This window comes from Harpegnathos saltator, unplaced genomic scaffold (assembly GCF_003227715.2).
Source record: "Harpegnathos saltator strain DR-91 unplaced genomic scaffold, Hsal_v8.6 scaffold498, whole genome shotgun sequence".
NCBI classification, from domain to species: domain Eukaryota; kingdom Metazoa; phylum Arthropoda; class Insecta; order Hymenoptera; family Formicidae; genus Harpegnathos; species Harpegnathos saltator.
The window spans coordinates 507,801-528,749 of record NW_020230313.1 but is presented as its reverse complement, the minus strand read 5'-3'; the positions used below and the strand labels follow the sequence as shown (position 1 = coordinate 528,749).

The window sequence follows — 20,949 nt, the reverse complement described above, 5'->3', positions numbered from 1 at the left end:
TTATTACGTCATTGCAATATCTTTTTATTTCATATATCATTAAATGGCCTAATGTAGAATAATGTGAGCATAAAAAAAGGTACATTAGATATGTGGTATACGCTGTATTTGTTATTGAACAGTGAGAAAAATTGATGTATATGTATTCATAGCGTTTATATACTTAAGTAAAAAGCATTTACTTAAGTATAACGTGATGTAATAATAATTTTAAACCAATAAAATTTTTACAATTGTAAACTGTTGCTTTAGGAATTGTAAATTTCTACACGCAGATCATATTGAGATATACAATAATGTATCATCTGCTTCACCTATATTATATGTTCATATCATGTGGCATTTTTATCAAATAGCGTTTTAACCAATTCATATTACTAACCATAAACGATACAAATGTGTACAATAAATGATAGTGTTTTACATACGTTCGATAGAAAACATGTGCTTTATCAGTATAATTAGAATTTATGAATCCTTATACAAAATTTATATCAGCGAGTTTCGCTATTCATTCTTATTAACATCAATTAGAAATCTCATTTACATTTTTAAGTAATTTATATTTCTAAGCGCTGAGTGAGAGGAGAATACGAAAAAAGCAAGTAAACTTTTATTATAATCCACACGATTTCTATATAAAGGTCTGCTGTATATTATTTTATTTTTTAGATTATTAGAATCCTTTTCTTTTTAATAGCACCGCAATAGTTTCAACATTGCATTTTTCAAAACCAGCATTGTGTGATTCATTAGTAATTTCAATAATATGCATATATTAATATTGATAAAAAATGCGCGAAATAACTATAAAAATACACTTATAAATATATAGACCAGATAGATAAAATTAAGATACAAAAATAAATTAATTAGCAAAACTAATAATTCTTAATATTACACTAAACTTTACATCCTCTCGCACGATAGTTATATATATTTCTCTTCTCTTCTGTCTGAAACAGATAATCTCACATTGCTGGTTATGGCAATGTTCAAACACGAATTGTCTTTAGCGTCTAAAACGAATAATATTCTTCAAATTTTGCTCGTTAAACATCGGACAATCTTTTACCTCGTTGCTTAATAATATTTTAATAACTGTACACGCTTCATATTTTCCATTTATCGCCTATTTAACATTCATTTAACAAGCAAAAACGGATTGTCCTATAATAAGCATATCAAAATGCAATGTATAGCACTTGAAGAAGCGAAGGAAGACGCGAATATCTTTCACATGTCCAGTTATTGCTGTCAACGTTCATTTTTTCTTTTATTTTTTGTAGTGTGCGTAGCTCTACATTAATCAAATCACGTGAATTACTGTACAGAGGTATTAATTTAAAACGATATTTTACATAACAGAGTATCTAACTGAGAAAGTTCACAGAAGAAGAATCTTTTTTCGTTCAGTCTTTTCAGTTTGATACTTTAAAACCTGCCGCCTGCATTTACAACTTAGATTGTACTTAATATATATAGGAGTTAGCATTCTAAAAATAGTACTTTCTTTAATTGAAATTCCGATATTAGTATAAATCTCACTATTTTACGTATATTTCACCTATGACTCGCTTACAATTAATATTAATCAATTATGAATATTAATAATTATCATAACATACATCATCACTATACATTCATAATTCCTTTGATATTGTCACACATACATTTTGGGATTACGATAAATTGTACGGTTGTTCTCAATGCGCACCAAAATGTTTGTATTTGAAAATATATTTTATTATTATTACTATTATATTATTACGATTATTATCAACGTCATTCCTTGTGGAGCTCTAGAAAATGGTGTAACGTAACAGGCAAATCCGTGACGCGAATGCCATATTTACAAATAGCTTGTGCGGCGTGACACTGAAGGCTAATATAGTTCACCAGATTCACTCTATTCAAAGGGTTGCAAGATAATAATCGTGCTGGGGTATCACCTGCTCTATTTGGTGTATCTAAATGCGCGCCATAATCCAATAACAATTTTACGAGCTGTTGTAAAGAAATTCTTGACGTGAGTTTCAGATGCTCGATAAAAGCATCGAATTCTAGAAAATATATAAATAAAACTGTACTTACTTGGTTATCGAAGTTGCAGCCTCTACTCGCTATATGTAAGGGGGTCGAACGTAGGATATTTTTCGCATCGACATACGCTCCACATTCTAAAAGCAATTTAGCAACATCCATGCGTGGAAAGATTGTCTGAAAATATTCAATGTATATTATTACACATTGTTATATGAAATTGAAATATCTTCACACCACCTTTTATACATGGATTAAGTTGGAATTTGCCCCTCCCCCCCTTCTCCTGCCGTCGTGGCAAAAATATCGAAATTTTTATAAATCGAGGAAAAATAATTTTAAAATTGATATATCCAAAATGAATAAAAAGTGGCACGACAGATGTATGTATGTATGTATGTATGTATGTATGTATGTATGTATGTATGTATGTATGCATGTATGTATGTATGCATGCATGTACGTATGTATGAATATATGTATGTATGTGTGTGTGCATGCGTGCGATACAATGATTTATAGTACATCACGTAACACGTAGTACATCACGTAACATAAGTGAAAATTTTAACTTACATGTACATCGTCTGCAGGATTAAAATAATTGGAATTAACCGTATTTAAACTAGAAACACACAAGTGAAGCAGCGTATCGCCCGTATAAACAGATCTTGGATTTTTCTTTACTAAGTCACGGACTAATTGGTGCATCAGATCTTTCTCATCTTCGGATCTTGCTGTTTCTACTAATAAGTAAATAAGATGCGTCACACACTTCAGGATGCGTTCGTAACAATCTTTTTGCCTTTTATGTACGGGACGTTTCTGTAATATTGACATTTGTGTAATTAAAACAATCGATAACACGCATCAGTTGGACACATTAAGGGGTTTACCTAGTGTGACAGTTTGAAAAAATCGAATTTTTTTTTGCATTTTTTGACAGTTTAACCACTGTAGAATAATATCCTGAAGTGTTATGGTCGTATCTGAAATATTTTAGAAACGGCAGGTATGAAACGACAACGCGGCTGGTCGGGCCATAAACTCGATCCTCGCCGGCGAGACGGGACGCCGGGCAGCTGCGATAGTTCTTAAGCTCTGATATAATCGTTTATACTTCAAAGATAGGAAAGAGAGCCTGGTAGTTCCAAGGACTACCTTCCTAAAAACAACGTCCGACTAAAAACAATAGAACTGGCCAATTTCTTTGCTGTTGCAATTTTTAATGAAGGTTTCCAAGCTATTTTGAAAGCATTTGAAACAATGGGAGTGATTATTGGGCCCTCTGCCAAAGATTATGCAGAAAAACGAGACATGAGACGAATGATGGTAGCAGAAAAACGGCACCGCGAGGCTTCAAAGGAGGCTCGGACAGCTCGCAGGACAGCTGCAGCGGCCCAGCAACAATTTTTCGAACAAGAGGAAGGCGAATTATATGGGCCTGGAATAGCTGAAAAGCTGTAAGTATGATAAATTTTCTTTTATAACAAAAAATCAATAGTTAAAACTTTAAACGCGTTTTTCTCGAAATGTTTTCGAAATTTGCTGCAGTCATAACTCGCGAACAAATTAATGAATCAACTTCAAATTTGATAGGCATACTCAGTACATGTTTCGTCATACAGTAAACTAGGATTTTTTCAATCTGTCAACAAATGTCAATTTGCCACGCAAAAAACAGGCACTTTTTTTTGCTAAATTCGAACTTTTTTTTTACAAAACCGTAATTTTTTTAATTTTCAATATTTTTTCATAATCCTAGTTCACTGTATAGGAAAACTTATCTAGTTTAACGCCTTTTTTGTCTTTTTTTATTTCAGGCACTCTGACGTCACTTATCTCTGCAGCAGTTGGGCTACTTTTTTTTTTTACCTCCGAGAAATTACTAATATTTCCAATATATGTCAGTATTTTTTCGTAATATAATTTTTATAACTTCTTCAAATGTTACTTAATATAGCCTCAAACTTTTAAAATATATGGCAGAATAGTTTTTTTTTAATCCTCGAAAATCGCCCTCATTTTCATGTGGTCACACTAGGTAAGCCCCTTAATTTTTTGCAAATTAATCAAATGTATATAATTTATATCAACTCACTTCTAACAGTTCTCTAGCTTCCGTCAATTGACTAGAGAGCAATTTAAAGATCGCTACTACATCGCGAAATCTTGGTTCCTGCGTATCTTGATTACGATCCATTACTTCCAATGTCTTTTCGTTTAGATCTACCATCAGCCTTAAAAGAACTTGCGCGGCGAAGCAAGTATCGGTGTACAAAATCTGTATAGAATATTATCTTAAATTAGATATTTTAGCGTGAAAAAACATCTAATTACACGTGTATGCACATATACAAATATTTAATACACTTTACATACCGAATCTTTCTCAACTCTAATCTCTAATGCTCGATACCACAAATCTATGCAGTTTTGATACCTAAAAAACGAATAGATGAAATAAGTGAAATATATTTTGAAGATTGCTGTTTCCAGATATTTACCTGAGCGCGTCTGCATACGATGCACCCCGAAACATCAGACGAAAAAGTGTATCCTTGTGATGTGGGCCTAATATCCTCTCACATATAAGTAAACTTTGTATTCTAATCGCATCTAAGTCGAGTGCAACAGCATTCAATTCTTCCAGAGTCGCGAATTCCCTGGCGTTTCTATAAGCTTCACATTTCGGTAGTACAGGCGTTTTCGGCAAAGCTATTCCGTCGACCGAGTGGGCCATTCTGATGGCCATCGCTGTCCGCCAATATCGCAATGCCGTATGCGTATCATTATGATCGTCAAAAAATGTAGATCCCATCAATTCATTTGCGTCTGCCAATTTTTCAGGTGAATACGCTACCGTATCCACTAAAAATCCCAATACCATTTGTCGTGATTAATAATAGAAAAACAAAAAAAAAAGAACGTACATAAATGGATCTTGTATCTTTTATCACAGAAAATAAAGGAAAACTAAAGCTACATGTTGTACCTTTAAGAGAATTATCCTCACCTAAATATTCAAATATATGAATGGCTCCTTTAAGGCAGGCAGTCTGGAGAGCATCATCATTATATCTAGATTTCAAATGTGGATCCGCATTGTGTTCTAAAAGGAGTTTAGTAGTTTGTAATCTATGTTCTTGAATGGCGTAATGTAAGGCAGTTTTGTTTTGAATATCCGTTGCATTCACATCAGCGCCATGTTGCAAGAGATAGGTACACAACTCTACACTTTGTACAGAATTTATCAAACATGTCCCACCATTGTAATTTGCTTTTAATATATCAGCACCATGTTCTACTAAATAAGAAACAATATCTGGAAAATATTATACATAGTTTCAATTATTTCAATAATCATCCTTAAAACACATTGTACTTCAATTTATACATTTATATTGGTGAATTATAACTATTAAACTTAAATATTTGACAAGTACACATCTTTTCCAAATTAATGTCAGTTATTTTCTAAATCATTAACGAATAAAAATTGTGATAATAAGTAATATCACAAATGATCTTATCTGTGATAGCTGTTAAACATTAGAAAAGAATATACGATGGCGTAATTAAATCTTGGCACAAAGATCTGACCTAGACCTACATATGGTATATATTCTGTTGTTCTGATTTAATCTAATCATATTATAATTTTATCATAAAGCGATCTTATACTTAATCTTATTTTTATTGCAGAAATTATTTTGCTGCAATATTTTATCTTAATAATATTTTAAAGAATATATAGTTTATTACCCAAATGTGTCATGAAGCATGCAGATCTAACAGGAGTAGATCCAGAATCAGAGACTGCATTAATTTCAGCTCCATGAGATATAAGGCATTTTATAACCAAGAGTTTTCCAGAAACAGCAGCACACCACAGTGGTGTGACACAATGAACCGACCTTTCATCGGGTACTTCATACTTTCCTCTTTGTTCAATGTCAGCACCACATACAGTAATAAGATACTCAACAATCTCCACATTGCCCTTCTTACAAGCAATAAATAAGGGAGCACATCCTTCTTTTGTACGAGACACAATTTCTCTTCGTACATCCTTCTTATATTTTTCTAAGCGATTTCTGAGAGAGTAAGTCAGCCGTGCCCCAGGTGCCACATATTTACATTCATGTATGAGATCATAAAATATTTGATCCATGGAATTTTCTCTATAAGCACTGATCCACATTGCCTATTGTCCAAGATGATTCACACTCAAGTACCGTACTCTCTAGTTCATAAAACTGGAAAGAAATTCACCTCTAATATGATACAATGCAAAGACACTCAAACTGGTGTTGCCTTAACTCATAATAATAAAGCTGCTTTTAAAATAATAAGTACATTTGTATGCAAAATATGACAATAGAATAAGAAAAAACAGCTAACATTCCAACACACCTGTCACTGACAATAAATAATACAAGAAACTAAAGAAGAATGAAGTAGTACAGACAAAAGATTATACATTAAGTGTTATATACATATATATATATATATACATATATGTATATATATATATCAAAGAAGTATACATACACACGAAGTCGGATTTGACATTTATGGCATCCTTATTCCTTCAATCTCTTCGAAGAAACTTATACTGTAAAACTTTTATGAACACTCAAGGATAAAAGAGAGATCACATCATACACATAACACACATATACACACGCGTGTATGTCAAATACTCACGTACAGGCCACAGGCTCGTAGTGCATATGTCCAATACTCGACACGTCTACACGATACGCGTATCAAGCAGAAACAGTGTATTATTAGCGTATACAGCACAGCTTGAGGATAAAATATAACCTCTAAATGCTTTTCGCACACGATTGCTCGTGTGTAACGGTTATGTCCATTTGCGGAAACTACGTGCACTTCGCGGCCAAATGTATTAGAACTTACTCACGGCACGAGCAGGTATTCATGAGCAAAACAAAAGCAAATACGCATATGCATTAGTAATTTTCAGTGCATTGTAAATGACAGACGGCAATCAATAAACCACGTGATTTATATGGTCACGTGAGACTACGCACATATGCACGACACTACTTTTAATTCAATTCCCGATTTACGAACAAATATTTTGCATTTCGCGCGTTAGTTGTGTAATTTTGGAAGGACAATGACCGTGTAATTAATTGAAAAGAAAATAAAAATAAAAAAAAACATAATGGAAACATAACGCAAAGGCTTTGCTCGGCTTTTCTTCTCGTAAAAACACATTAGAGATATATTATATGTTTCTTGACACGCGACGCGTTATAATGTCCATATTTAAAATAAAATAAGTGTCTTTTAGGAACTTGACATAAAAAAAGAGTACATTTATAAAGAAATAAAGAAAGTGCAGTGCAAATAGAACAAACATACAGAGGGTGCATTCCGATATTCACTGCCATTGCTGCAAATATATAGTTTGTGTCACATATATTGTAGATTTTCAGCGCTGGCAGTGAATATCGGAACGCAGCCTAGAAATGCTAAGTTCTAATTGGTACATGTACATTTCTAATATGTCATCAAAGCTACGTTCCGATATCCACTGCCAGTACTGAAAACCTATAGCTCGTGTCACGTATATTATAGAGCTTCAGTACTGACAGTGAATATTGGAACGCAGCACAAATCTTATTACTAGATCCAGCAACACAAAAACAAGCATCGTGTGTTTAACTTTTGACTTTGACAGTACTTTTATATCCGTATGAAAATTCGTCGTAATCCATAATTCAGAATATTCAGACATTCCACTAATCAGACATGTGTTCCTTTCAGATATAGACGTAGATTTGTGAATCTCAGGTCTGTTCATTTTCAAAGAACTTACAAACGTATTGCACTTTAGTTCAGAAGTTCTTCCAAAACAAATAGACCTACCGATTTAAATCCCAACTAGATTTGAAGTTGAATTTGAATTTGAATTTAAATTTAACTAAATTCAAATATTTTGACATGTGTTTTAAACTGCCTCACCACGTGTTCGATCGAATACGACTCTAATCGATTTTTATAACAGAACCTATTCCTAATCAGAACCTATTCCTAATCAGAACCTATTCCTTCAGAACCTATTATTAACAGACGCTATTCCGTATTCAGGTTATGAAGAAATATGCCATGGTGCTACGCTTCGCGTATATTTCAAAACAAAACTTAAAACCGATAATATTGTGGTAATACATTTACATTTCACTCATTGCATTATTGTTTAGTATTACTTTATTAAACTGAAGGTAACGTCTCAATGCAATGCAACTGAAATCAACATATATCGACTTGCGATAAGAATGCAGACAACAACTTTCTCCGATAGTGAAACTTCTAACGGCGAGAAAGTCAATAAGAATTAACGTAATAATTTTAATGCGGAAAATGCACTTTGCATTTTACACGCTGCATGACTCTAATTTTTCCTTCTAACCTTTTGTTTTAATATAAAATTGGCGCTAAATGTTCTTTAACGTGTTTTTCTTTAATATGTGTGACTATTATTTGTAATCATGCTTATTTGCAATTGCACTGACAAATTCTGTTGAAATCCATATTTAAATATTATATTATCTCAAAATGGATAATAAGATTTAATTATATTTGATATTTATAATGTCATATTTGTAATCGTGATTTATAATTGTTGTCCTCAATTACAGCTTAGATACTGTTTCTGTCAATTTAAGTAAAGTTCTAATATGTACATATCAACGTTGCAAATATATGGATTGATTTACACAGGTGAGAAAGTTATTATTTATTTAAATGAATTATTTACATATACGATAGCTTTTTACACATAATATATACGATAGCCTTTTACACATAACATATATGATAGTTTTTTACAGATAACAGTTTTTTATATCAATATTTAGTAGCGTTTAGTGACGCGGGTAAATTTACCGGTTCGCGATTACGAAAGCGAGAAAGTTATCGGAAATACAGGACAAGACCAGTGAAAAGCGCCTAACAATTTGCCGATCTATCATAGAATTCAAAGAAAGGAGAGTCATTTCTCGTCAAGTCGCGCTCGTAGCAACATCTCCTAGGCAAGCACGTATCTACTTTCTATTTGCGCTGCATTTGCGTCTCAATTTTTTATCAGTTATAATTATAATCGTATAATCAAATCAGTATCAAGTAAGTATCGAACTATTGAAATCCCAGTCAACGTATTTAGTTACTGTTATATAACTCATAGAAGTAACAAGTATATAACAAATATGTTATAACATTTATATTACAGTTTTATAATTTTATTATGTTACAATTATATTAGAATTATGTATTTTATCTTTTCGAGCATAACTGCATAATTTAGTTACTGCTATATAATTTGGATATATAAAAAAATTATATAACAAATATATTATAACGTCATATAACAATATAAGTTATATAACAAATGTAATATAACAGTTAAAGTTACATAATTTTATCATCTTTATAACATTTATGAAATATAAAGTCACATATTTAACATATGTATTACATTACTTGTACTTTTGAAAAAGGGCGAAATTTTTATATAACAAAAATTACTTTCACGCTATATAACATGTGATGAAGAAAAATATAGATGTTATATATCGACTACATTATAATGTCGAATGAGGTGTTATCCAGTATTTTTCATACACGCCGTTTCTTGTCTTTCAACCGCAAAACTCATTATATCGGTTTCTCCTTATAGTGGATAAAGAACTATTTATGTTCACGTACTTGGAGGATAAAACGGCAGAGAAGTTAGATGAGATGTACGGATTCAAGCCTTCTTTCCTCAAGGTACAACCTAGCCAATGCTTATTGCCAGTGCAATTTGTCTTCTACGCGCAAAAGATACGCAACCTAAAGGTGTACGAAGACGATATTTGGATGGTCTCATTTCCGCGAACTGGTAAATGTTGAAAATGCTTTTCCCTTAAAAAGATACAGCTGTATAGTATATAAAATTAAACTTAAGAAATAAAACTAGAACATCGCCATGTAATAATCTCACCATATATAATTTTATATTGCGTAATTACGTTTAAATTGTTTCTAAAAATTGTTGCTTTTTTATTTAATTCGAGGAGATTTTCTCCTTAGGAAGTCATTGGATGCAGGAAATGATATGGTGTATCGGAAATAACTTCGATTACGAAAAAAGTCGCGTATCTTTTTTAGAACGATGTCCTCTACTCGAGTAAGTTTCAATTAACTTTGCAACTTATTAATTTAATAATAAAATGAATTAATACATTTAGCAATGCGTTATCCTTTTTCTTTATTTTGGCAGAACTTCATCTGTCTTAATTGGCAAGCAGTTCAATGATCTAACAAATATGGGTGACCTATTTGAATTCGTGGTAAAAATGCCAAGACCGCGATATATTAAAACGCATTTGCCTTGGGAGTTATTGCCAAAAGAACTTAGGGAGAAGAAGCCAAAGGTGAAAATATAATATTGTGTAAATAGGGAAGGCACCTATTGTGTGTACGTCTCTTTCTTTCTACATATTTACACCTCTTTCTAACATGTCGACGTTTTACAGATAATTTACAATACGAGAAATCCAAAAGACACATGCGTTAGTTTTTACCACTATTGCAGAACGTTTCACAACATGCAAGGAAACTTCGAGGAATTTGCGGAATTAATGTTACAAGATAACAGTACGTTAAATGATACCATTGTTGTTCTGACAGAAAATCATCGCAAATTTGTCGTTTTTTTTCAGTTTTTGACGGGATTGACATTTTTTATAAAATACTCATATTGCTTATATTTCCATTATATTAATTTTCTAATATATTTTTGAGAAAGTTTTAATATATCTTATGACAATCTTTTTGTATAAATTGACATTACTTAACAAATATCAAATTTTAAATCAATTAAAATTAAATTTACGAAATAATATATTGTTCAGTTCCCATAGCCCCCTTCTGGAAGCATATTTTACCATTTTGGAAGATAAAGGATCAAGAAAACATATTATTCCTTACTTACGAAGAAATGAAACAGGTAAGATGAAAAGTATATTTGTCTTTTGTATCACAATAGGTATCCGTGAAAAACAGTTAAATATGTTTTAAATATGTTTCATATTTGTCCTATGTATGGAACAAGTTAAACTCAAATAAAAATTAAATGTTAAATTAAAAAGTAATTTAATTCAAATATGTTTTTAATATGCATCCGTATGCATTGAATTTAAATCTTGCTATTAGATTAACTTTGTCCAGACGCATATATAGATCGTATATGCCTATAATTTTGCTATTAGATTAACTTTATTCAGACGCATATCCAGATCATATTAATATTTAATATGCATCTAACTAAAATTGAATGTAAATTTAATTTTATATTTGGAATAAATGAAATCTTAATTAACATTTAACTTGGTTTTTACTTGAATTTAACTTAGTCTATATAAAGGACAAATATGATGCTACATTTAAAACATATTTAACTGTTTTTTTGCGGATATCTTTGTCTTATATCTTTGATATTTTTATTTGATATGTACTGAAATGTATATTATACTTTGCAGGATCAAGTTGCGGTAATTAAGAAAACCGCAACATTTTTAGATAAGAACGTGACGGATGAACAAATCGTTGAATTGTGTGAACACTTGAAATTTTCTAAAATGACTGCAAATCCGTCGGTAAATATGGAAATGATGTTGGATAAAACACGACAGAATGATCCAAATCATAAGTTTATAAGGAAAGGCAAAATTGGAGATTGGGTAAACTATATGTCGAAGGATCTGTCGCAACGTTTTGATAAATGGACCGAGGAGCATCTGCGTGGAACTGGTCTGCAACTTCAAATGGATGTTGTAGATGAAGAATAAACAATTATGCAATATACTGCAATACTACAAATATACTAAATGCTAAAATGCACTTCAGCTGCATGATGACCGCGAGTTGTTGCAGTAATTTTTAAATCAAATGTATATACGTGCGTATATATATAGAGAGTAATAATGCATTTGTCAAATAATGGTATCTTGTTAGTTATATCCTGTTGGTAATATCTGTTACATCTGTTGGATAATCGAAATTAATAATATTCTTATATCATTTATTATACCATATAGTTATTCTGCATAAATATAAATATTTTTAGTTCCAATATCGTTAATCCGATAATACACAATTGTTATTTTTATACTCAATTTTCCTCAAGTACATTATAACCGAAAGATAATATAAGAACAATAGAACTATATAAAACATTTAATAAAAAGGAATAACGACAGCGAAATAGGCTGTTTCTGAAAAGATTTGTACTTAATATTAGATACAATCCAATTATGTTTTATATATTTACACGACTAATCAGTGTGTGTGTGTGTGTGTGTGTGTATTTGTGTGTCGTATAATTTTATAACGATAGATTCTCCTCAACAAATTCGCAGAGTTGACATTTCTTTAATAAAAAATTCCCTTCTTATTTCACATTCGGTACTTCCGTACTTTCTCGCATATTCCCGAATGCGCGTGCGAAAACGTTGTTCCTGCGTGCGTACGCACGACTATTCACTTGCATTTATTGCGACGGCGATGCAACGTGAGAGAATGCCGAAATGTCCAATGATGATAGAGATCCAAAAGATCTGCAAAGATGGCGCTGATTTATGTTGTGTCAGATTTTTAAAATTGATTTGAACCTTATCGAGTTTTGACACGACGTGGGAATCGGCTCGTAAGTCACCACTTTTGTAAATGCAATAATCGTGTCGGGACCTAACAAGTCGTACTGTGGCGGAGGAGCGCACCAATAGTCACGTGTAATGTCGTGCACAGGTAGCGTTCTGCACTTAACCTAGTCATGTTGAACCTTGAACCGTCATCGCGTATATGAAGTTCACGGAACTCCGTGAGATATTACGAGAGGTAGGAGAGAATCCTCGTTAAAACTGACTGAACGAAGGATTACTAATAAAGCCACGTCGGTACAGAAAGATATCGAGCAGCGGAACGTGCAAACGAATAAAAGTCCGACGCTGACTAGTAGTTTATCGCTTGGACTTTCCCATCGTTCGCAAACTGGTGACAACGAGGTTCGATTGGATGCAGATAAAATTCACACCTGGCTGAAATGCCGAAAATAAGGATCAAGCAAACACCAAACAGCCTTTGGTTAAGGCAACGTGAGTTAGGTGTCAAGTTTCCTCTTGGTCACAGTGACCATTTTCACAAGACTCTTTACTCTTCTATGCAACCCGTAACCTCATGGGATCACGGAGATAACTTAACTGCTGCGAGGCACGGTGGTGTATTTAATTTGGAATATTCACCTGATGGGTTAGCAAAAAAAAAAAAGAGTATCTATGTTAGTGCATATCCCTAATAAACTTATACTCTACATGGGACATGCATTATCCATGAATATCTTTAAATATCATGATTTATGTGTGATTAATATTATAGGTCTCTCTTGCTAGCAGCATGTGAGAAGAAAAGTATTTTAATGTTTGATCCATTATGCAGGAGATTGATTCATGCTATAGACAATGCTCATAATGACTGTGTCAATTGTGTAAGGTTTGTAAGACGGGTCTTATCAGGATTTCTTTGTATGAAACAATTAGATATCTAATGTAACATTGCCAATAATATCAGGTTCCTGGATCAACGTATGTTTGCAACCTGTTCGGATGATAGTACAGTAGCTTTATGGGATGCTAGGAACTTGAAACAAAGGATAAGAACTCTTCAGGGACATTCTAATTGGGTGAAAAATATAGAATATAGTCCAAAGGATAGCCTATTATTGACCAGTGGATTCGATGGTAGCATATATACTTGGGACATTAATAGGTTAGTACTATTCGGATACTATTGCGGCATGGTAGATTCTCTTTCTATGACTGTGATTGTTTAATTATTTTACCTTGCAACATGCCCTACAGCTTTACAGAGAATAACTTTGTGTACAATCGTGTATTTCATACAAATGGACTAATGCGAACAAGACTTAGTCCTGATGCCAGTAAAATGTTGATATGCACTACTTCGGGATATCTCATTATAATACATAATCTTAAGCTCAGTACATTGACTCAGGACTTGGCAGGATTTAAGGTGTGTAGCTGGCAAATTTAATATAATTATTGTTTATAAACTCAAATTTGTTTAAATATTCTAAATTTATACAATAATATAATAAAAATAAATTTCATTTAATTCTTGCAGCCAAATATGTATAGGCTGATGCAGTTGTCTCAAACTACCATACCAGTTGCCGCGAGTTTTACTCATCTGTTTGCTCACTCCCGTCCTCACAATAGAGTCGAGTTCCTCACTGATTTTCCTGTAGGTGACGACGCCGAAGTGATATCAAGTCTTCAAGTTCACCCACAAGGATGGTGCGCGTTGTCCAGAAACGTTAGCAATGGAGAGAAATCTGAGGTTTGATTCCGCACGTTGCATCGCGAAGTCTCATTATCACCAACTTTTCCTCCTTTATGGTCAAATTTCCTACAAACACTACTTTTCCTCATTTCACAGTGGACCTGCATCCACGATATACAAGAACGTGACGTAATCAATAATTTGGAACAAACCAAGGAAAGCGAAGAGGCTGCTCCGCAATTCAACGAATTAACCGTGGAGGAATTTGAGGACTTTCAACAGCCACAGCCATCGCGTTCGGGTATCACGTCTTCCTTCGTGATAGAAAGTGTGAATCGTGCCAGAGTAGTACATACGGTATCGGATGTAAGGTCGAATTCATTCATATCCACGGATGCCGCGCCGTCGGTCAGGCCGTCGGCTCAATCGAGGGCGAACTGGCAGGTAACGCCTCGTAGAAATCTACGTTCACAATCGAGGAGTCCGCGACCAGACAGGAACGTGATGCGAACGAATTTCGACGTGGTCGAAGTGAATTCGAGCGCCGGTACTGCCGACGCGAGAGTAAACGCAATTCATAACGAAGACAGGGCAGAGGATCAGTACATGGACGATAATAATGAGAATCCAGGGCACGATGCGTCGTCGCCTGACGAGAGAGATCGAGAGTACAGATCCCCGAGACCGAATTCCCAGCTCAACGACCTGCGGCGACGTAACGTGATCGACAATTTTGCTAGCGGTAATGTCGAGTTGCACGTTAGCACGACCGACGTGTGGGAAGCGCTCGTTGCGATCAGAGAAGCCAGACTTCGGAGGGAACGCGAAAGGGAATTCTATCCCACCGCCGACAGGAGGGACTGGCTCCCTAGAGCAAACAACGGCGTGAGCGTGAATATCCCGCGATCTTCCCACACGGTTGTGATAATCGGCGACAGGACCCGGGTGCAGAATCAAAATAGGCAGAATCTGCAGACTATGTACGCCATACCGAGAAACCACAAGATACATCAGAACACACCTAGATTAACGCATTATATCGAGGAGCCGAACGTTGGTTCCGGCTATATCAAGGAATTGTGCTTTTCGGCCGATGGTAGATTGATATGCTCGCCGTTCGGCTACGGGGTACGATTGCTAGCATTTTCAAGCGATTGTGCCGAGTTATCAAACTGCGTTCCATCCGCCAACGAGTCCATACAGCTTCACGAGTTAGCAACCAGCATTAGTCATTCCGATATTGTGGTTAGCACGAAATTCTCCCCCAGACATTGCTTGCTCGTGTCCGGTTGCCTCAGCGGCAAGATTGTTTGGCATCAGCCGGTGGTTTAGCTAAATTGATATAATTTACTATAGGCATTGTTATATATTTTTTATCGATCGGTCTCTTAATAGATAGCTAGACATGTTTTGCCGCTTTGTGCAAGAACAAATCATTGTAGAGAGTTACGCTGACTATACAGAGTATCTTCTTTTTTTCTTTTCTTTTTCTTTCTGATAATTGTCATTTTTACTTGATGCATGCCTTTTTAATGAATGTTATTCGATACATCATCTCTGTACGGTTCCACATTTTCTACTGTCATATACTTGCTATGATGATAATGCGGATAACGGATGAAATTCCACAAGATTTAATTTACATTTGCGCGCACCTCTGAGGGAAAGATGAGAATTATTAAGAAAACCGTTATGTCTCTCGATTGCACACCAACGTTTTGCGACACATTGTTCTGCAATATGATATACACTTACACGCACGTGATATAATTAATTAAACGATTAAAATGATATTTCATATTATTACCTTTTCGCCAATTAATATGAACTAAACAATCGAGAATGGTATCGATGACAATCGACAAAAACGCGCCATCATAAATGTATTAATAATGTAATCAATTCTATGCTATTGTTTTTATATTGTACATTTTTATTTCAAGCAAGATTTTTTATAATTTATTTTCGAATTATTATATATATGTATGTATATATATATATATAAATTCAACTATTATCAATCTTATAAAGAAATAAAAATATTTATTTTCGATAAAGACGATTGTGTTTTTTCAGATAAAATATTGTTGAAGTATAATGGGGAATAGCAATTGCATTGTAATGCATATTCCATATCGCGCGCGCGCGTAGGTACAAATGAAATGAACGTTCAATTAGTTCAATTAAATGGTCAGGTTCAGCATAACATTCGCCATGCACTATTGAGCGCAATGTGTCACACATACGTATCGATGTTGATCCGTTTTTTGATTTATATGAAAAATATTAATTATATATATTTTGGATTAATTATGACTTTAATGAATATTATTAATCCTTTTTATATGGTATTTTATATATCGTTAATATCATAACAATAAGATCTCTTGCTGTCGAAGTATGTGTCTCTCTCTCTCTCTCTCTCTCTCTCTCTCTCTCTCATTTACAAATTTTTTAAATCAATTAAAAAATAAAAAACTTAGATTTATAAAATAAACGATGAATTAAAAGTTATGTGAATTGTTTTTAGTTTAGACTAAATCTTTTATTTAGTAGAAATGTTAAGGGGATGAAGTTCTCTTATCTATTCTCATTATTGGAAAGTATTTCGTCGATATTTTATTTCTCCACATTTTTGTTACGGAAAGATACTTCTTGTTTTTTATGAGAAATATTACAAAAGATGCACCAAATATTATATGCCCCTCTCATCTTCTGTATACACACGTATATTAGATTAATCCATACAAAATACTGTTGATGGCTAATTATTTTGTAGATATTGTGTCTCGTATTGTACATATATATATATATATATATATATATATATACATATGTATGGATGTATAAAATTTTTTATTTTTAATGATATTTTTGTTTTTCATGTTAAGATTATGGTTCTCTCTCTTTCTCGTCAGAGATGTTTCTTGTTATCATAAAATTTCAGTTCAATTAATAAGATTATTATTAATATTAGAAAATGCGGAACACATTGCCTCTGTTGCTTGAGAGATACTTGCTCATATATCTGCCGAACATTTTCTTTTGGGAACACACATGCGCGTTTCGAAAATAGATTTAATATATTTCCGATAAAAATTGCCAACTATATTGTACGCGTTATATATGATAATTTATTGACGTATAACGTATATGATATTATCACGCTATAATAGAAACGTTTTTACTATGAACAAATCTGAAATCGGTTATCAAATAATCGAGTTCGAAGTTACATTGTAACTCTCATTAAAAGTGACGAAACTAAAGGAACTAAAGGAATCATTTTTTTTTTTACTAACATATTGTAACTTTCAAACGTGTTTCAGTTCTCAGCTATATGACTTTATTCATGTAAAATTCGTCAATCGGAAAAACACGATTAATTTCTTCCGATAATCTTCGTAATTCGAGTCATTCTTTGTGCTATTCGAGCTTTCGAATGCAAAGAAGTAATAATGCGAGTGATTTTTGAGATCTGTCACTTTTATGAAGGATATACAATATATCTCACAAACGTATCAGTAGCTAATATGTTGCAAAGAAATCTAATCGAAACATATACAATATATATTGGATAAAATTGGAAATTAATGAATCGGTTCGTATACATAATAGTGCAATTAACAGTAATACTATGTAGAAGAGCTATTGTGACAATTATAGAATTCAATTTTACCATCGAGAAAGAATATAACTGGACGTGACAAAACCTGTATATTATTTAAAAATAGAAATAATGAACCGAGTGTTCAAGTCGGTCATTATATTTGTATAATTAATAAGAGATGTCATTCTCTGTAATATATATATATGTAAATACGTTGTGTGTTATAGTATGTTAAGGACAGTAATCTCCGCATTCAAAGTGTTCTATCGTTTAGGTGTTCGATATTTCGATATGTTTAGGTATTCTATCTAAGTATACATACCTTTAAAGTTCTGGATCAATCACCGATGGTGTTGTATCAGAGAGATAATCCCGTAACTTTTTTGGTATATACGTCGAAATGAAGGAGCTTTTTTATACACTATCATCCCGTTTGATATGGCAGATTTCTATGTATATGCCTCTAGAAAATATTCTCTTTTTGTAGATAAATTATATATTATAGCTTAATCTGTAAATGTGTCTTTACTTTACACCCTGTGCATTTTAATGTGAATCAGCTCTATTTTTTCATATATTTGTTAAACAGAAAAGGAGCAGATATTTCGGTCGCTAAATATTTTGTAATAAGTTGTATAGGAAACCCGTATTTTCAGAAGGTGTTAATTAATATTGATATGTGAGGTAGTTTGTGAAAATGTCTCTTCTTTAGCGCTTAAGATAAGAAATTGTTTGTCTACAGATAGCCAATTTTAAATCGGCTGTTCATTGATTTCTGTGGGCTGTGGGCTTCAGCTGTTTTGTTATAAATCTACAAGTTGAAAAGAGACTTTGAAATATATTCTAATGTGCTGTATTGAACGCAATGTGATAGATAGGTGCGAGGAAAGCTCACTTATTTCGATGCGAAACGTATACAGAACCATTGCACGTGATGTCTGGCTTTTAACATCGTATTATAGAATGCCGTAGTATATCTGGATCAGAGACTTTAATTAGCGGAGATTATATTATAATTTTGAATCATACTTCCATGTAATAATATCGACGCGAAGATGGTCGTCGAGATGTGATTCAAAATTGTGAAGTCTCATGTCACGTGTAAAAACAACAGTATATATCCGCAAAAAATCTGCAGCACATATGTACGTATGGATGCGTGCGGTCGTGAGTGTGTTCTATATACGTGTGTATGTGGCGCGCGCGTGTGCGTGTGTTTTATGCTTATATTTTTGCAGCGCGGTTGATAAGATTTTGGAGGATAATTTTTATATAGATAGGATTTTTCTATCGTTTCTTTTTTGATAGGTACTTAAAAGGACGGGATCCACGTATGATACTTGGTGAATGCACGAGTGCGAGTTTCCTTTTGATAATGACTAGTGACAAATGGCTCTATCTCGTTTTTCTCACATACTGTTACAACATGTTTAACAACGTGTATGTTAGTTGCGTGTTGATTGTTTTTGTATAAGATTGGTTTTTTTTTATTCTACACAATAAAACATCGCTTAATGTCGCATTCGTGTGTGCATTCGTGTGTGTATATATATATTGTTTTTGCTACTGAGTTCTAATTATTGATGAGGCCCAGTCGTACGAATGTTTTGAGTTCCATATACTTTCGTCGCATTTTCATCTCTCTCTGTACTTTGCTGTACAGAATTTAATTTATTTAATTAATTAACTCAGAATTTAATTCTGAAAATTAAAAATAGAATCATACACATGACAGATCAGAAGATATCTATGTCTATATCAAGATTACCTTTATTAACAAATTACTTTATTCTATTTACAAATATGCCAGCAAAATTCAACAAATACCTGTCGCTGCAAACGCCTCCAGTGCCAGTTATAATAAATCCAGAAGACATTGCAAGAGAGGACCACCTGAAATCTGACGTCTTTTGCACTTTTATATTATTCATGTCCGCGACTAAAATTCGTCTGTGTGAATTCCAGCTGGTTGTTGCGTAAAAAACACGATCGAGAAAATGAATCGAAAGCGAAAATACCAGACACGAGACACGAGCTTGACAGGCAGATAGTACTACATGTAGGAAACCAATGCCTCCCCCTCTCTCTCTCTCTCTCTCTCTCTCTCTCTCTCTCTCTCTCTCTCTCTCTCTCTCTCTCTCTCTCTCTCTTCTCATGGTTAGTAAAATTCCTTCTCCCCGTGTTAACGCAGTTGGAATATATTGTCCAATAATTTCCGGACGCGATTCTACCTCGCTAGTGAGCCACGTGAGCCATGCGCATTCGGACTATCAACGTCTCGTGAGAGCGCTTTCATTCGACATGCTTTCCGTCGACGATACGATGTACCTTCATTGGCCGCTTCTCCTCAGATTACGAAGTATGCCGCGGCCATAATCAGAATGGTACATCCGAGATTGCTGAGCCGTGCCTCCTCGCCACTAATCGCCCTGACTTGATCGTGTTCTCGACGTTCGCGGTTCTCGTTCGATTCGTCCCGTTGAAAGTCCACGCTCGACATGGTGCGGCCCTCGAGCGTGGATCTCTTCGATCTTCCCACCAACGTCAGCCGTGTGTTCGTCTTCGAGAAGAGACCAGAGGGTATCGACAAGTCGATGGCCGAAAAATGAGGAACCTTTCTCTCGTACGAGGAGCTGTTCGCACGAACTTCCCCAGGAATCAGCGGCGGTAGTTCACCCTGAAATTTGCCGAATTGCGGCGTTCTGCTAAGAAGCGCTGAAGTCAATTTGCCCTTGTTACGATGCTCGATATCAGAGATGGATCTGGCCAAGCCGGTGGAATCCTTGAGCTTCTTGCCGTCATAAGTGATAAGAATGCCTGAAGACGGCAACTCCTCTGTTCTGGCGCTTGTAACTGGCGGCAGGTAATACGCATCTAATCGATCCGCCGCCATCTCCATGTCGTCGAGCTCTTCGAAG

The 20,949-nt window shown here is 34.1% G+C and overlaps 4 protein-coding genes across 8 annotated transcripts; 3 read left to right on the top strand and 1 right to left on the bottom strand.

Annotated features, from left to right (window-relative positions):
* Positions 1–89: 89 nt before the first annotated feature.
* On the bottom strand, positions 90–7,099 carry LOC105181787 (protein fem-1 homolog A). 4 transcript variants are annotated; one of them, XM_019840753.2, is made up of 10 exons: positions 6,754–7,099; positions 6,598–6,669; positions 5,809–6,302; positions 5,060–5,368; positions 4,551–4,914; positions 4,426–4,486; positions 4,145–4,327; positions 2,620–2,868; positions 2,095–2,220; positions 90–2,007 (listed from the first exon to the last, which is right to left on the bottom strand). In XM_019840753.2, exons 3-10 carry the CDS (start codon positions 6,245–6,247, stop codon positions 1,786–1,788), a joined length of 1,953 nt encoding a protein of 650 aa, XP_019696312.1. In that variant the 5' UTR covers positions 6,248–6,302; positions 6,598–6,669; positions 6,754–7,099; the 3' UTR covers positions 90–1,785. The 4 variants fall into 4 exon arrangements, with proteins under 4 accessions (XP_019696312.1, XP_019696313.1, XP_011137079.1 ...); XM_019840754.2 differs by having other exon boundaries at positions 6,758–7,099; XM_011138777.3 differs by lacking the exon at positions 6,598–6,669.
* LOC112589401 (uncharacterized) lies at positions 3,189–4,015 on the top strand. Its single transcript, XM_025302522.1, has 2 exons — positions 3,189–3,506; positions 3,867–4,015. Exons 1-2 carry the CDS (start codon positions 3,310–3,312, stop codon positions 3,970–3,972), a joined length of 303 nt encoding a protein of 100 aa, XP_025158307.1. The 5' UTR covers positions 3,189–3,309; the 3' UTR covers positions 3,973–4,015.
* A 1,874-nt stretch (positions 7,100–8,973) lies between the features above and the next one.
* Positions 8,974–12,184, top strand: St2 (Sulfotransferase 2). Its single transcript, XM_011138775.3, has 7 exons — positions 8,974–9,204; positions 9,758–9,961; positions 10,153–10,249; positions 10,343–10,496; positions 10,599–10,719; positions 10,977–11,071; positions 11,604–12,184. Coding segments are annotated over exons 1-7 (981 nt in total). The 5' UTR covers positions 8,974–9,203; the 3' UTR covers positions 11,913–12,184.
* Positions 12,185–12,601: 417 nt separating this feature from the next.
* LOC105181785 (DDB1- and CUL4-associated factor 10) lies at positions 12,602–16,362 on the top strand. 2 transcript variants are annotated; one of them, XM_025302535.1, is made up of 7 exons: positions 12,602–12,769; positions 12,871–13,371; positions 13,498–13,611; positions 13,690–13,887; positions 13,980–14,151; positions 14,263–14,478; positions 14,578–16,362. In XM_025302535.1, the coding sequence occupies exons 2-7, from the start codon at positions 13,166–13,168 to the stop codon at positions 15,751–15,753; spliced, it is 2,082 nt and encodes a 693-aa protein (XP_025158320.1). In that variant the 5' UTR covers positions 12,602–12,769; positions 12,871–13,165; the 3' UTR covers positions 15,754–16,362. The 2 variants fall into 2 exon arrangements, with proteins under 2 accessions (XP_025158320.1, XP_025158321.1); XM_025302536.1 differs by having other exon boundaries at positions 12,602–12,960; positions 13,026–13,371.
* The last annotated feature ends 4,587 nt before the right edge of the window (positions 16,363–20,949 follow it).

What these genes read in the sequence shown, in the direction of transcription:
- LOC105181787 (XM_019840753.2), bottom strand. Translation starts at nt 6,247, where the DNA reads ATGTGGATCAGTGCTTATAGAGAAAATTCCATGGATCAAATATTTTAT. An exon ending in ATCCTGCAGACGATGTACAT is followed by an intron (nt 2,221 to 2,619) that starts GTAAGTTAAAAT and finishes GAATATTTTCAG; the next exon opens with ACAATCTTTCCACGCATGGA. An exon ending in GCTGCAACTTCGATAACCAA is followed by an intron (nt 2,008 to 2,094) that starts GTAAGTACAGTT and finishes TCTTTACAACAG; the next exon opens with CTCGTAAAATTGTTATTGGA.
- LOC112589401 (XM_025302522.1), top strand. Translation starts at nt 3,310, where the DNA reads ATGGGAGTGATTATTGGGCCCTCTGCCAAAGATTATGCAGAAAAACGA. An exon ending in CCTGGAATAGCTGAAAAGCT is followed by an intron (nt 3,507 to 3,866) that starts GTAAGTATGATA and finishes TTTTTATTTCAG; the next exon opens with GCACTCTGACGTCACTTATC.
- LOC105181785 (XM_025302535.1), top strand. Translation starts at nt 13,166, where the DNA reads ATGCCGAAAATAAGGATCAAGCAAACACCAAACAGCCTTTGGTTAAGG. An exon ending in TTGGAATATTCACCTGATGG is followed by an intron (nt 13,372 to 13,497) that starts GTTAGCAAAAAA and finishes TTAATATTATAG; the next exon opens with GTCTCTCTTGCTAGCAGCAT. An exon ending in GCAATGGAGAGAAATCTGAG is followed by an intron (nt 14,479 to 14,577) that starts GTTTGATTCCGC and finishes CTCATTTCACAG; the next exon opens with TGGACCTGCATCCACGATAT.
- St2 (XM_011138775.3), top strand. An exon ending in ATTAATGTTACAAGATAACA is followed by an intron (nt 10,720 to 10,976) that starts GTACGTTAAATG and finishes TATATTGTTCAG; the next exon opens with TTCCCATAGCCCCCTTCTGG. An exon ending in CTTACGAAGAAATGAAACAG is followed by an intron (nt 11,072 to 11,603) that starts GTAAGATGAAAA and finishes TATACTTTGCAG; the next exon opens with GATCAAGTTGCGGTAATTAA.